General features: G+C 45.8%; 1 protein-coding gene across 1 annotated transcript in view; it reads right to left on the bottom strand.

Annotated features, from left to right (window-relative positions):
* The window catches only part of KCNH5 (potassium voltage-gated channel subfamily H member 5), a 231,592-nt gene that overhangs the window by 140,734 nt on the left and 75,187 nt on the right, over nt 1-15,671 (bottom strand). Inside the window, exon 7 of the mRNA XM_063118135.1 lies at nt 511-940. Coding sequence (XP_062974205.1) covers nt 511-940 — 430 coding nt within the window. The remainder of the gene's footprint in view (nt 1-510; nt 941-15,671) is intronic.

Below are 15,671 nucleotides of genomic sequence, written 5' to 3'. Positions count from 1 at the left end.
TGGTTGTTTTATTATGGTTTTAATTTTTGTGAACCACCCAGAGAGCTTCAGCTATCGGGCGGTATAAAAATGTAATAAATAAATAAATAAATAAATAAATAAAGGCTCCAGGCCTATTAACATTCAGATACTGCACTTAAGGACAGGAACATCCAGAAAGGTTCTCTGGCCTGACTATAAATCCCTGCCAGTTGCTCCTGTCTATGGTCCTGAAATTAACCCAAGTCCCAGATGTGATCCAGCCACCTGTCTCACGTCGTGCCTCCTCACCTGAGCTGTCACCTAGAGCAGAGACTTGGAAGCCCAGATGGATCATGAGAAGATGAATCTTCCAGTGTCGTTGTCCTACCCAACCATTTGAGCAGAACTGCTACAGGCCAAACTCCCTACCATTTAAGGCGAATCAAACACGAGCATTGCATTTGTGATTCGGTTGCGATGGTACACAAATCCCATACAAAAACGATAAAGAACAGCCCTTGAAATAAATACAAAAGCCATCGTACTCACAGCCAACCATCATCATGGCCACGGAAAAGATCTTCTCTCCATCGGTGGTCGGAGCGATGTTTCCGAACCCTATCGTCGTAAGGCTTGTCATGGTAAAGTAGAGCGAAGTTATATAAAGTGAGTCTTTACTGGGTCCTCCTTCCCACTGCCCTGATCCAGTTGTGTTGTACCGATACGGCGTTCCAATACTCTCTGCCAGTTGGCAAAGCCAGCTGTCCTTCTTGAGGGTGTTTGTGATTTCATCGATGACCTCATAATCTCCAATGCTGTACCATATGCAAGCCAGCCAGTGGGCCACAAGTCCAAAGACACAGACCAGGAGCACCAACACTGCAGCACCGTATTCCAGATAATGGTCCAACTTCCTGGCGACACGGCCCAACCGCAGGAGGCGCACCACTTTTAAGGAACTGAAGAGACTGCTGATCCCCTAGGAAGGAAGGAAAAGCCTTTACTTCTGGGTGAATTGCGAAATACAGCACACGGTGGAGAAAGTGGGTGGGGAGACATTTTTCTCCCTCTCAGATGAAAGGGAGATGAAAGGAAGGACTTCTTCACACAGCTCATGGTCAAACTATGGAATTCGCTACCACAAGATGTCACCAATTTGGATGGCTTTAAAAGCGACCTAGACTATAGACTATAAATGGCTACTAGTCCTGATAACTATATGGTACCTCAGGTATCAGATGCACTATACCTATGTTCACCAGTTGCTGGGGAACATGGGCAGGAGGATCCAGTTGCCCTCATGTCCTGCTTATTGGCTTCCTGTGGGCAAGTGATTGGGCACTGTATGAATAGAATAGAATAGAACAGAACAGAACAGAACAGAACAGAACAGAACAGAACAGAACAGGAATAGAATAGAATAGAATAGAATAGAATAGAATAGAATAGAATAGAATAGAATAGAATAGGTTAAATTATGGAACTCACTACCACAAGATGTAGTGATGGCCACCAATTTGGATGGCTTTAAAAGGGGGAGGAGAAGCCTATCAATGGCTGTCACCCCCAGCCTGCCGGATGAGATTCGTAAAATTAACTCTCTATGTGATTTTAAGGCAGCTTTGAAGACTAGCCTTTTCCAGCAGGCCTACCCAGACAATGTAAATTCAAGAGTTTTTTAAGATGTGTTGATTCCTGTACTAATGTTGTCCCCGCCTCGATCCAAAGGGAGAGGCGGGTAAGAAATTATTATTATTATCATCATCATCATCATCATCATCATCATCCCTGGTGGCTATGTACTACCTCCAGTATCAGAGGCAGTAAGCCTGTGTGCACCAGTTGCTGGGGAACATGGGTGGGAGGGTGCTGTTGCACCATGTCCTGCTTTGTTGGTCCCTGGCCGACGGCTGGTTGGCCACTGTGTGAACAGAGTGCTGGACTAGATGGACCCTTGGTCTGATCCAGCAGGGCTCTTCTGATGTTCTTAAATGGAGAGACTTAAGTGGAAAGAAGGAAAGTAGAAAGTTAAGAAGTGGAGGGGAATTAACTGAAGAATGGGTAGGGAGTGGCAAGAAAACAGCCAAGGACCCAACAAAATGAAGCAACCGAGCCGCTTCAAAAATCAGAGCAGAGCAGCCCCTCAATGGAGTTCTGCTTTGATTTTTGAAGCGGAGCGGAGCCGCACTACATAGGCCTGTCATTTACTAACATGCTTGTATTGGGATAAACGTGCACAAACAAATCGAGGTTGAATGACAACAGTTTGTGCAAACTTTTATTTAAAAATTTCCAAAATGAGCCAAACTTAAAGCTGGAGAAATTCTCAAAGTTTGAGAAGAATTCAATTTAAGATTGGATCTCTTCTCGATCCTCCCAGAGTGCAGGACATGGAATAATGGGCTCAAGTTACAGGAAGCCAAACTTCCTGACTGTTAGAGCAGTACGACAATGGAACCAGTTACCTGGGGAGGTGGTGGGCTCTCCCACACTAGAGGCCTTCAAGAGGCAGCAGGATAGCCATCTGTCAGGGATGCTTTAGGGTGGATTCCTGCACTCCATGGACTTAAAGCCCCTTCCAACTCTACTGTTCTATGATTCTATGATTGGAAAAATAAGAAATCTAGAGATTGAAACTGACAGATTTGTCCATCCCTAACTTCCTCTGACTCTTGCTGACTCAGACCAAATTCACCAAATGCAGTAAAAGCACAGACGCAGCCTCTGAGAAGTTCCTTCCACAACCCTCCCCAAAGCACTGGGATTGGGAATAAAAAAAAGAGAGTCCTGGTTGGAAGCCAGACTTGTCAGTCATAAAACTATACTCCCTCCCTTATCTCCCTTTCACCTAGCATTTTCCTCATACGGAAAGGTTGGGGAGAAATGCATCTTCTCTTTTCAGTCTTGCAAATACATTGTCTGTGTTTCGGTATCTCTCCAAACCTCCAAAGTGATCTCAACATTTGGGAAGCAGCATGGCAACAGCCTTGCTTTAGACAGCAGCCTTGCTTCGGACAAGCCCCAAAACGCCACAAAGTGACCCTTTTTTGGTTCAGGATTCAGGGATCAGATGAAGTAAATACTTCTACCCAAAAGGCCTTTTGGAGATTGTTTGCTTCACTCCTTCTGTCCTGATGGACAAACATAGATTGAAGCTTGAAAGCACTCTGTGCACTTGCAAAGAAACTCATTTTGTGCTCTAAGCTCACAAAGAGCTCTTAAGTCCATCGTGGTTGCCTCATTTAACAACAGATGGTAAGCCACCCAGATTCCTATGTCAGAGCCAGGAAATATGAAACTGTAGAAATATTTACTAGAGCTCCAACCCAATTAAGGTCAGATGTCCTTAAGTACCATTAACATCACTGAAGCTTAAGTTAGTAATGGCTAAACGTGTCAGGCATGCTCCCTCTGTATACTAGCTGTTTGGGACAACAAGCAGAAGAGGAAACAAAGCCCTACAAGGAGAGACTGAAAGAATTGGACATGTTTAGTTTTGAGAAGAGAAAATTGAGGGGAGACATGATAGCACTCTTCAAATACTTGAAAGGTTGTCACACAGAGGAGGGCCAGGATCTCTTCTTGGTCATCTCAGAGTGCAGGACATGGAATAACGGGCCCAAGGTACAGGAAGCCAGATTCTGGCTGGACATCAGGAAAAACTTCCTCACTGTTAGAGCAGTACAACAATGGAACCCATGACCTAGGGAGGTTGTGGGCTCTCCCACACTAGAAGCCTTCAAGAAGCAGCTGGACAACCATCTGTCAGGGATGCTTTAGGGTAGATTCCTGCATTAGGTTGGACTGAATGGCTTATAGGCCTCTTCCAACTCTACTATTCTATGATTCTATGAGTACTATTGCACTCATTCCTACTTGTGAGTCGGGATGGACGGACTCACCCACATCTGATTCGTCAGACACTCCACTTACCACCATTACTGTCTATCGCCATGTGGGCTTCTTTTGAGGTTCAGCAACTGTCCGATGACGTTGTGAGCCCATCCGCCTTCGTCCGGAGGCTCCACGCTGCGAAACAATAGAGCCTCCGGAAATGCGCACTTCCCCGTTGCATAAACGGTGGCTATAAAGGCCCCAGTTATGCAAGAGTAAAGGTGCAAACGGAGCACCACGGGGGCCTGACTGGTTCCGGGGAGGGGAGGCAGGCGCGGGGCGTCCATCAGACTCCAGGACCAAGTAGGGTGCCTACAACATCCCTACTTCTGAGCCTCCCTTGGGCATCTGGGAGGTCTCCCTTGGGCATCCAAGGTCTCCCTTGGGCACCTTGGTCGGCCACTGTGGGAACAATAGCTGGAGGCCGGCCTGCCTTCCCCCGCCAGGTACGCCCGCCTGGGCCTGGAGCATCTCGGGATGAGCCCCAAGGTGGCCCTGGACCCGGCTCGGCTGGAGGCCATGTTGGCCCGGCAGCACCAGGTGGTGGCCTTCTTCAGCCTGGCCCTGCTGCTGGCTCCCCTGGTGGAGACCCTCATCCTGCTTGACCGGATGATCTACCTGCAGGAGGAAGGTACAGCCTGGGGCCGGGAGGGAGGGGCTGAGCGGCCGGCCTGGCCCTCTGCTGAGGGGGGAACTCCACCCTGCGGCCGCTTTGAGAAAGCCCCACGCGCCCCTTGACTTTTCTTTTCCCTATAGCTTTTAAATGTTGAGTTTGTTCTGACTCTATACTGTTAGCCTCACCCTACCCGGTGCCTGTTTACACTTCCCTGTGCCTGTTTGCATTCTCTTTCCCTCCTTATTGTTGACTACAACTTTATTAGATTGTAAGCCTATGCGGCAGGGTCTTGCTATTTACTGTGTAATCTGTACAGCACCATGTACATTGATGGTGCTATATAAATAAATAATAATAAAATAATAATAATAATAGCTAGGCCTTGGCCTGAGCTGGGATGCCTCTGTCTTGTCATCTGCCTGCCCAGTCCTTAAGACAGGACATATGTCTGAACGATAAAGCTAATTAGCCATTGCAATGAGTGTCATATGCTACTACTAAGGACTTGTGAGTGCTTTACACAACAGAGGTTTTGCTTGGATGCTGTTGCTGTTTTCTTCTTCCATGACCATATGTCTCATGTTGGAAGTAGTACATGCATCAACAGAATCAGAGGCTTTTAATTTATATATATATATATATATATTGCATTCAAAAAACCATTACTGACTCGATATGGAAAGACACCCAACAAAATAATTCCATGCCAAAAAGGTTCAGCAGCCCAAAATGTCTCATTTAACAGAAGGCAACGAGGCAAGTGTTCCTTCTTCCCTTGCCAGATTTAAATTGCCCTTTTCTACGCATCATTATCGAATCAGTCTAGTCAAAATGTTGGATAATTATATTATCAAGCCATAAAACACTGGAGTTTATTTCAGCATAGGAACAGAACCGAAGCGCCTGGACGTGTCTGGAACATTTCTTTTTTTAATCTCGAACAGACTCTAAAAATAATTTGTGCCTTTTGGAGCTTTCATGCCCGGACACATTCAACGAGGGGGTCAGCAACTACAGCCCGCGGAACTATGTTGGACTTGATGGCCTTATAGGTCCCTTCCAACTCTACGATTCTATGATTCTATGATTCTAATTCCTGGACAGTAAACCAGCTTGGATCTATGTTACGTTGCTTTGGGCTCAGGTTACAAATGTAATAAGTCATTTCATCACGTTTTGGAATATGTTGCATTCCCTATTGCAGTAAAGTGCCAGAAAAGCTTTAAAAAGACTCATCAGTATTGTGGAAGTTTTGGGCTTAAAATATCCAAACAAAATCTAGTGTCTAGTGTTCCATGACCTTTTCCCGTTTATTCCATTCCATTCCCTCCTCCCAGCTTTCCATTCTCTCCCCCCACCACCTCTAACTGACAGCATTTTGTGGTTACTGAGCATGCTCAGTGGGCTGTTTCTGGGTGTCCCCCACCCTTAGGTGTTGTTGTTGTTTTGCCTCTAAGGGCACAGTCTTATGAATGTTTAGGCAGGAAAAAGTCCTACAACTCCCAGCATTCTCCAGTGTTATTATTTATTTATTTTTAATCTCAGAATTGTATTCTGACATTTAAGGTTTGGTTGATCAATCGCAGCAGCCCCATGTAACAGGACAAGGCTGCTTAAATTCTGATCTAAACACCATAGGTGGTGTGCAAAGCTGGAATGAAAGCAAATACAGGAAAATGCTGGAGAGCAAACAGTGATGATGTTTAGAAAAAAACACCTCCTCCTTGTGCACTCCAGTGCAGAAATGCTGGTGATGCACGTGTGAATAATCCATATCCACATGGGAAGCAGAAATAGTACCGGACTTGTCCACAGTGCAGGACACGGAATAACGGGCTCAAGTTAAAGGGAGCCAGATTCCAGCTGGACATCAGGAAAAACTTCCTGACTGATAGAGCAGTATGATAATGGAACCAGTTACCTAGGGAGGTTGTGGGCTCTCCCACACTAGAGGCCTTCAAGAGGCAGCTGGACAACCATCTGTCAGGGATGCTTTAGGGTGGATTCCTGCATTGAGCAGGGGGTTGGACTCGATGGCCTTGTAGGCCCCTTCCAACTCTGCTATTCTATGATTCTATGATTCTATATCACTAAGCCATTGCTAGTGGTATGGCAACTTTCAACGTGGGGTGGGGTGGGGGGCAAGTGAATTGCCCAGTTACTTCCTAGTGGGAAGTGGAGTGAGTCCAGTCTATATACTAGGGCACTTGTGCAAATTCTGACATTGGAGCGGACTTCTTTGCAGGGATGTTGGCATGCGCAAAGTGTCTGTGGCATGACATCCTTTATCTGTGGCACGTTTTGAGGTTGGCTATTTCGTGGCATGCAGTTTGTTTCGAGGCCTCCCTCTCACAACTCATTCATGATCTTGAAATGGGGATGGGAAAACTACAACTGCTTTCATTTAGCTGCAGCTCTTGAATCCCTTGAAATTAATCCCTCCAAATTAAGGAAGGCTGCGATCAGGTCACCTGTGTGCCTTGCTCAGTCTGTGTGCCTTGCTGATGATGGACGACGTCATGAGCCAGCTCTTCCTAATGGTACTTTGACTTCAAACCAGGCTTGGACTAGACAGACCTTCGAAACAAGGATACCTTCAAAATAGAGGACAGCCCTCTGGCAATCCTTCAAACAGAGGCCAGCCCCTGTAAAAAAGGACACATGGCCACCCTACCCCAGGCAGCAAAAAGTATTCATGCAAGCCTGGGTGGTGGTGGGCCTCCCTTCTAAAAGTGTCTGAAAACTCCAGTTGGTTCCAAATTGGCAATATTATTTACAGGGCCTCACACCAACGAACACACCACACCAGTGTTTTTAAGACCTGCTTTCCAGTGTCAATTATAACCGCTGGTACTAACGTATAAAAACCTAAACAGCTCAAAGGACTTATTTGGGGATGGGAGGAGAGAGAGAGAGATGATAGAACCTGTTCCTTTCCTTGACACTTTCAACCACCTCCTTTCTTCATCCCTTGTGCCTGCCCTTCCCCTATCTAAGGATCTGAGCCACTCAGCCAATGGCAGCCAGAGGCCTGTAGAGCAGCTCAGCCAATGGCAGGGGGATGTGCTTTTCCCACAGTGCCCCTTTCCTGACATCAGAGCAGTTCAGCCAATCATGAACCTTCACCATCACCGACCCCAAATCCCTTTGTGCATTATGATACCAATTTAGGGCCATGCGTTGATTCGAGAACGAATCTCAAATACGAATCGTATCAGGGTGATTCGGACCTCCCTAAAACAGATCCGAATCAAATCGGGGGGAGATCTTAATCACTCCAAAACAAATCGGCTTGGTCCAAATTGATTCGGCCACCATTTTAAGAGCAGCAGATGCTTTCCCCCCCTAGATTTGGATTGGGAGAAATAAACGCCTATAACTTCTTTGTTTTTCAAGATAGAAACATGAAACTTGGTGACCTTACAGATGGCCTGGAGCTACTTATGTGTGAAAAAATTCACACACATCTGTGCTGCGGTTTTCTCGCAAGGGGTTTTTAAAAATGTGATTTTTCAGGCAATCCAGTCAATGCAAAGCGCTATAACGTCCTCATTTTTCAAGATACACATTCCAAGGGTTTTGTGGGGTGGATTTTTTGCCATTCCCCCCTCCTACCAATTCCCTATTGTGCGCAGCAACAAATGTTACAAATCAGCACTGCTGCCGTCAGCGTTCCTCTAAGCCTGCGTCCAAAAGGATTACTTAATTTCCCTTGCTTCCTGAGCAAAACTCCCTTTCCCTTTCTCTCCCCGCCCCCCGCACCAACTGAGTTCCAATACCAATGAGAAGCGAGAGACGGCTGGCCTCGGTGCTCCCCCGTACAGCTTTAGAGACAGACCAAGCTCTCAATTAGCCCTGGCGTTCATTAGGACGCCTCCCACAAAGGATCTGAATTTTAAAATACATGCACCCCGCATCTGTTTTCCCGTTAATATATACAGTTGGTTTGAGGGAGGGAAATGTCGGAGAAGGGTAATTAAAATTCAATATCCTGTAGCCTAAATGTTCGGTTATAAATCTTGCATAAACGGAGACGCTGTAAACAGATACTCCAGGTTCCCTTTTGTCCTCAGGCTGCCTCTGCAAACTCTTCGCCAGATCTCTCTGGGGATGGCACCGAATGACATGAGAAGTGGCATGAAAATGGAAGGACACACTTTGTTGAGAGGAGTTGTCCCTGCCATCGTACCACCAGGAACGTCCGCTCTACTCTAGCAGAGGACCAAAACGGGGATTCTATCTCAGAGGATCGGAAGGGAAGGAGAAAGGAGGGGCCCTGCATAAAGGAGACCAGGGGAGCTCTCTTGGCAAACCTGCCAGAAAAGCTGCATTTGCTGAAATTAGGAAAGGCAGCACTGTAACTAGGGAAGTTGCAATGATCCAGTTGGGGGCTCAGGCTTGACAGTTTTCTACCCATTTGGCCCACTGGAACCCAGTTCGAAGATCCCCAGGCCTGCCCAACTCGGCTGCTGTCTTTTGTATCTGGTCACTGTAGTATAGCTCCTGCAGCTTCACCTGTTGTCATGAAGAGGGAATTTCACCAGGTGCTGCATGCCTACAAATGACAACATCTGAAATTCCCTTTTCAATACAATTGTTACAGATGCTCCATATGGTCACCCTACAATACTCAGTAGAAGGCAACTTCCTATGATCTCCCTTCTACACCCAAACCCTGTCTTTGCACGTAGACACCCTAGGATTGAATCGCCAGTTTATCAGAGAGCTGGGTCATCATGCCTGACATGGAGATGGAGGAGAAAATGGCATCCCAGAGATGTTTCTTCCTCTCAGTCATCTCTCATTATGAACCTACACATACAGTACCCATACAATACAATCTTCATCTAAATCCCTCCTCCAGGTGTCTCCTCCAAGGGAGTTCCAGAAGATGGCAACAAGGGAGAGGGCCTTCTCAGTGGTGGCCCCCGACTATTTATTTATTTTATTTATTATTGCACTTATATCCCACCTTTTTTCCTCCAAGGAACCCAAGGTGGTGTAGATAATTCTCCTCTCCATTTTTATCCTCACAACAACCACCCTGTGAGGTGTGTTGGGCTGAGAGTCTGTGACTGGCCCAAAGTCACCCAGTGGGTTTCCATGGCAAAGTGGGGACTAGATGCAGGAAGAAAAGGGAAACCCCATGGGGGAGTGAAAAAACCAGCCAAAGGCAGGGGCGGAACCAAGGATAATCTCGAAAGTTGTTATTTGTATAGAAAAGGATTTCATAAAAGCAACCTACGCGTTTCGGACGGAAAACGCCCTTCCTCAGGGCTATTCAAAAATGTTTATACAGTTGTCAGTTCAATGAAATCATAGGCAGGGACTAGAACCTGGATCTCATGACTCCCAGTCCAACACTCTAGCCACTACACCACTCTGGCTCTCAATCCTCTCAGAATGCAGGACACGGAGTAATGGGCTCAAGTTACAGGAAGCCAGATTTCCGCTGAACATCAGGAAAAGGTTCCTGACTTTTAGAGCAGTACGGCAATGGAACCAATTCCTTAGGGAGGTCGTGGGCTCTCTCATACTAGAGGCCTTCAAGAAGCGGCTGGACAGCCATCTGTCAGATATGCTTTAAGGTGGATTCCTGCAATGAGCGGAGGGTTGGACTCGATGGCCTTATAAGCCCCTTCCAACTCTATTATTCTACGATTCTATTATTCTATGAATGTACCATATTTATATTTAAAGTCTAATAATGCATTATAATTTTGCATTTATGCATATACATTTGCATATACAAATAATATGAAAATTGGCTGGGTGTCCCAGTTTGGGTAATGTACCTTCTCCTTTTTTATGATGGAAAAGTGGCCATCCTATGTCTAAAGAAGTGAGGATTCATCTTTACCTACTAGCATTAGCGTTGCTTGCTTATTACACTCATCCATTCATGTCCATCTTCTATAGCCTACTGGAATCCATGCTCATAAACGTTCCATGCAAGAGGCTTTAGGAGAACTAACCCTTTCCAGTAAATTACAGTAAATGGTAGTATTTCAGAGAGCTAATTGTGTTAGCTTTCCGTTTGTGAAGCCTGCCACGGTACCCGCAGCGAAGGTTAATGCACTGAGGTTTCTCGAGCCGCAACTGAGTAAATGAAGAGAGCTACATCCTCATCCATCACATCGGCAACAGAAATCAGATTCACTGAAAATTGGTTTCCTTTATCTAAACTAGGCTTGTAAATGGCCACTCACCTGTAGGTTGGCCACCCGCAGAGCCAAAGGAGAGGGAACCAATCAACAAAAAGAAAGGCACTCATTTGCACCAAATTTGCACAGACTGATTTATGTCTATACATGTAAACTTAGAAAGAATTACAGCAAGTTCAATTGTAATAGAATATGTAGCATCTTCATAGGGTACCACCAGGTGAGCTGTGTGCCTCCTCATTCTGCCATCTAGGTGCTTTAATGTGGATTCCTGCACTGAGCAGGGGTTTGGACTAGATGGCCTTATAGGCCCCTTCCAGCTCAACTAGGGTGACCATAAGGAAAGGAGGATAGGACTCCTGTATCTTTAACAGTTGCATAGGGAAGGAAATTTCAGCAGGTGTCATTTGAATGCATGCAGCACCTGGTGAAAGTCCCTCTTCATCACAATAGTTGAAGCTGCAGGTCTATCTGGTCAAGAAGGCAGGGTTCCTGTGGCTTTAACAGTTGTGATGAAGAGGAAATTTCACCAGGTGCTGCATGCCTACAAATGACACCTGCTGAAATTCCCTTTTCAATACAACTGTTAAAGATACAGGAGCCCCAGTCCTCTTTTCCATAGGGTCATCTTAAGCTCAACTATGCTATGGTTCTATGATTCTAAGGTGATGAGGGATTACTTGTGCTCTCCCACCTTACAGTTCATTATTTTTACACTGGACTGGGACTGGACAGACCTTCAAATAGAGGCCTGTCCTTTATGAAGTAGCATACATAGGCACCCTACATCACCTGGTTACAGTGAAGGCTGGTGGCTCCAGTGTCATTGGGGCAGTGAATCCACTCCAGGTTTCAGTCAGAACTCTAAAGGATCTATCCAAGGTGTGAAGCCAGTTTGGACTGGTTCTGACAGAAACCCGGAGCGGATTCCCCGCCCCACTGACATGGGAACCACCCACCTCCACTCTCTGGTTATGTGTGGCAAGCGGGAACTGCCTCTGGGCAACCAACCAGGAAAGCTTTACAGAAGAAAACAGTGTTCATACTATTCTGATTCAGGTGCTCCTTGGCTCACCTTCAACACTGGAGGCACAAGTTGCAGCTTTCACCAGCTTAGGTGGGTTTGCCAACTATGACATTACCTGGACAGAGATAGCCTGGCACCAATGTCCTGGTAATGTTCTGCTTGGACTACAGCAATGTGTTGTTCTTGGGGTTGCCCTGGAACACAGTCTGGAAACTTAACTTAGCTCGGTGTGCAGCTACAGGAGTTCTAAGCAGGACCAGCTGCTCAGAGCGTATCCTGCCAGCACTTTGCCAGTTCCACTGGCTCCCAGTCCATTTCTAGTCCCAGTTCAAATACTGGCTTTATTTATTAATTAATTGGTTACGTTTATATCCTGCCTTTCCTCTACAGAGCCACAGATGGCACATGTGATCCTCCTCCTCCTCTCCACTTTATCCTCACAACAACCCAAAGTCACCCAGTGAGTTTCATGACTGAGCGGAGACTAGAACCCGTGTCTTTGGAGTGTCAGGCAACATTCTAACCACTACACCACACTGATTTCGACCTTCATCACTTGGGCTAAGGGCCTGTCTCTCTATCATCCTTCCCCAACCTAGTGTCCTCCAGATGTTTGGAATCGTAACTCCCATCATACATGTCCGTTGGCCATGCTGGCTGGGGCTGATGAAAGTTGTAGTCCAATGGCCACCAGACTGGAGATGGCTGCCCTACATCTTCCTGCTAGGACCTTCACATTCTCTTTTGAGGCCCTGATTTCACTGCCCGCTCAGGGAGAAGTGCAGCAGGTCGCTACTGCAGACAGGGCCTTTCCATTCGTGGCACCCCAGCTCTGGAATGCACTTCTCAGACTAACTATCTTGATGAACTGCCAGGACCAGCCCACAATTTAGATTTCCCCAGGCATTTTAATCTGCTCCAGATCAGATCAGTGTGATCTTTGTCCTTATGATGCTTTGATTACGTTTTTACTTATCTCTTTTATTGCATGTATTTTTGAATGCATTTCTGTTCCTATTGTAAGACACCATTATTTATTTTTCAAACTTTAAAATGAGGGGCTATAGCTCGGGGGAGGGGGGCATAAAAACAGAAGAGCCCTGCTGGATCAGACCAGGGGTCCATGTAGTCCAGCAATCTCTTCACACAGTGGCCAACCAGCTGTCGACCAGGGACCCACAAGCAGGACACAGTGCAATAGTACCCTCCCACCCATGTTCCCCAGCAACTGGGGTATACAAGCTTACTGCCTCTGATTCTGGGCACTTGCTTTGCATGCAGAAGGTCCCAAGTTCGATCCTGGGCATCTCCAGATAGGGCAGGAAAAACTCCTTCCTGAAACCCTGGAGAGCTGTTGCTGCCAGTCAGTGTTGACAATACTGGCCTCGATGGACCCATGGTCTGACTAAATGTAAGTCAGCTTCCTGTGGGTTTATATTTGGCCATCATTGATTAACTGATGATGTAGGCAAGTGTGTAATTTAAAATACGTTTGGGCTAGAAGCTCTGCGGCGTGTTTTTTTTTGTTTGTTTGTTTGTTTGTTTTTTGCACAGCTGATATAAATTACAATTTCCATGAACATCTTGTCCATTCTGAAAATAATATAACCAATTTGGGACCAGGAATGATTTTGGTAATTGGTAGAAATACCATCATCATCCTTATTATTATCCAGGAATAAAGAATTAATCATTTAAATTAAGCATTCAGTCCTATAGTTCCGAGGCTTTAGGACAAACCAGGTCTTCTTCACATTCCCTCTTCTCGCTCTGCCAGCAGCGCTGTAACAGCAGCAACAGGGCATTCCACGGGTGGATCGGGCTTTGTATCTGCTGGATCCACAGCCCTCCAATCCCTCCTGTCATATCGTTGGAGCTGGGAAAGAGAGCCAGACAGCTCCAAAACTGCCATACACACAAACAAACAAACACACACACACACACACACACACACACACCTGTCTCACTGCCAGCAGAAGACCAGAATGTGGCAGTTTCTCTGCCATGGATTGCTTCTGTAAAGAATGCTGGAGTTGTATGACATGGCTACCTGTAAAAACTGCACTAACCCATCTTCTTAACAGATCATCATCATCATCATCATCATCATCATCATCATCATGATGAAGATGAAGAGGAGGAGGAGGAGGAGGAGGAGGAGGAGGAGGAGGAGGAGAATCATAGAATAGCAGAGTTGGAAGGGGCCTACAAGGCCATTGAATCCAACCCCCTGCTCAATGCAGGAATCCACCTTAAAGCAAACCTGACAGATGCTTGTCCAGCTGCCTCTTGAAGGCCTCTAGTGTGGGCAAGCCCACAACCTCCCTGGGTAATTGGTTCCATTGTCATACTGCTCTAAGAAGAAAAAGTCCAAAGGTCCATCTAGTCCATAATGGCCAACTAGCTGTGGATCAGGAACCCACAAGCAGAACATGGGTGGAACAGCACCCTCCCACCCATGTTCCCCACCAACTATTGCATATAGGCTTACTCTCTCTGATACTGGAGGTAGCACATAGCCATCAGGACTAGTAGCCATGGATAGCTTTATCCTCCAGGAATTTATCCGACCCCATTTTAAAGCCATCCAAATGGGTGGCAATCACTATGCCTTGTGGAAGTGAAATCCATAGTTTACCTATGTACTGTGTGAAGAAATGCTTGTTTTTATCTGTCCTGAATCTCCCCCCACCCCCCACCCCCCGCAATGAGCTTCATGGGATGACCCCATTGGGTTCTAGGCCTAATCTACACCAAGCAGGATATTGCTCTATGAAAGCAGTATGACAGTGGTATATTCCTGCACTGAGCAGGGGGTTGGACTCGATGGCCTTGTAGGTCCCTTCCAACTCCGCTGCTCTATGATTCTATGATAAAAGGCAGGAGCCACACTACTGCTTTATATCAGTATTGAAGTGCACTGACAACTATTGGGACCCATTGACACATACCATATACTGCTTTCATAGTGCTATATCCTGCTTGTACAGCACCATGTACATTGATGGCGCTATATAAATAAATAAATAAATAAATAAATAATAATAATAATAATAATAATAATAATAATAATAATAATTTATATACTGCTTTCATAGTGAAATATCCTGCTTGGTGTAGATTAGGCCCTACTATTGTGGGAAAAGGAGAAAAATGACTCCCTATCCACGTTCTCCACACCATGCATAATTTACTACTACTATGATTATTTTCCCCTGCCCCTGAAAAAAAGCTCCTTCCAGCCAGCTGCAAAAAACAGACTTCTATCTCCTTTTCTGCCATGTTTTCTGCCATGTTCCAGCACCCAACTGTCCCCTTCAGCTACGACAGTGAATCATAGTTCATAGCCACCATCCATCAATGCTCCTTAAAGAAGCATCTTCTAGTCATCAAAAGCATCTTCTCCAGAAAAGCAGAGTAAGCATCTTCTCCAGAACAGTGCTGATCCAAGACATTTTTGCTGCCTCCAGCAGAGCACCAAATGGTTCCCCTCAACACTAAAACCAAGATGTTTTTTTTAAAAAAAACTCACAGCAGCACCCAGATATCAATTCCTTGGGTCATCTGTCACCCTGAAATTCTGCCACGTGAGGCAGAACAGTATAGCTGACCTTGGTGCACAGCACGGCTGACCTGAAGCAAGTAATATGAGAGACCTGGTCCTCTCTTCGTTGGACACAACACAACAGCATTTCTGTCAAAACATTCTTCCCTGTAGTTTGGCTGTCTTTTTGATATTTCTTATTCTCTGCACCTAATCTCCCATTTATCATGTCGATATGTCTCTCCATTGCATGTCCACTTCATCATCCTTGTGGTACTTGTCATCCATATTCTTTTCCAAGTGTGCTATTCTCTCCCTGACTTGTCATCTTCTGGTAGGTATATCTACATTTTCACTCTGACATCAACAACTTCCGTTGTGAATCTAAGTATCCACATCCCATTTGAACACCAGTGAATTTACAGTATTTGACAAATGTGAATGACAAATGTCATTCCCATAGGG

Source organism: Elgaria multicarinata, chromosome 2, assembly GCF_023053635.1.
Source record: "Elgaria multicarinata webbii isolate HBS135686 ecotype San Diego chromosome 2, rElgMul1.1.pri, whole genome shotgun sequence".
In the NCBI taxonomy this organism is placed as follows: Eukaryota; Metazoa; Chordata; class Lepidosauria; order Squamata; family Anguidae; genus Elgaria; species Elgaria multicarinata.
The sequence above is the reverse complement of the archived record's forward strand: the minus strand, read 5'-3'. Positions and strand labels throughout refer to the sequence as shown.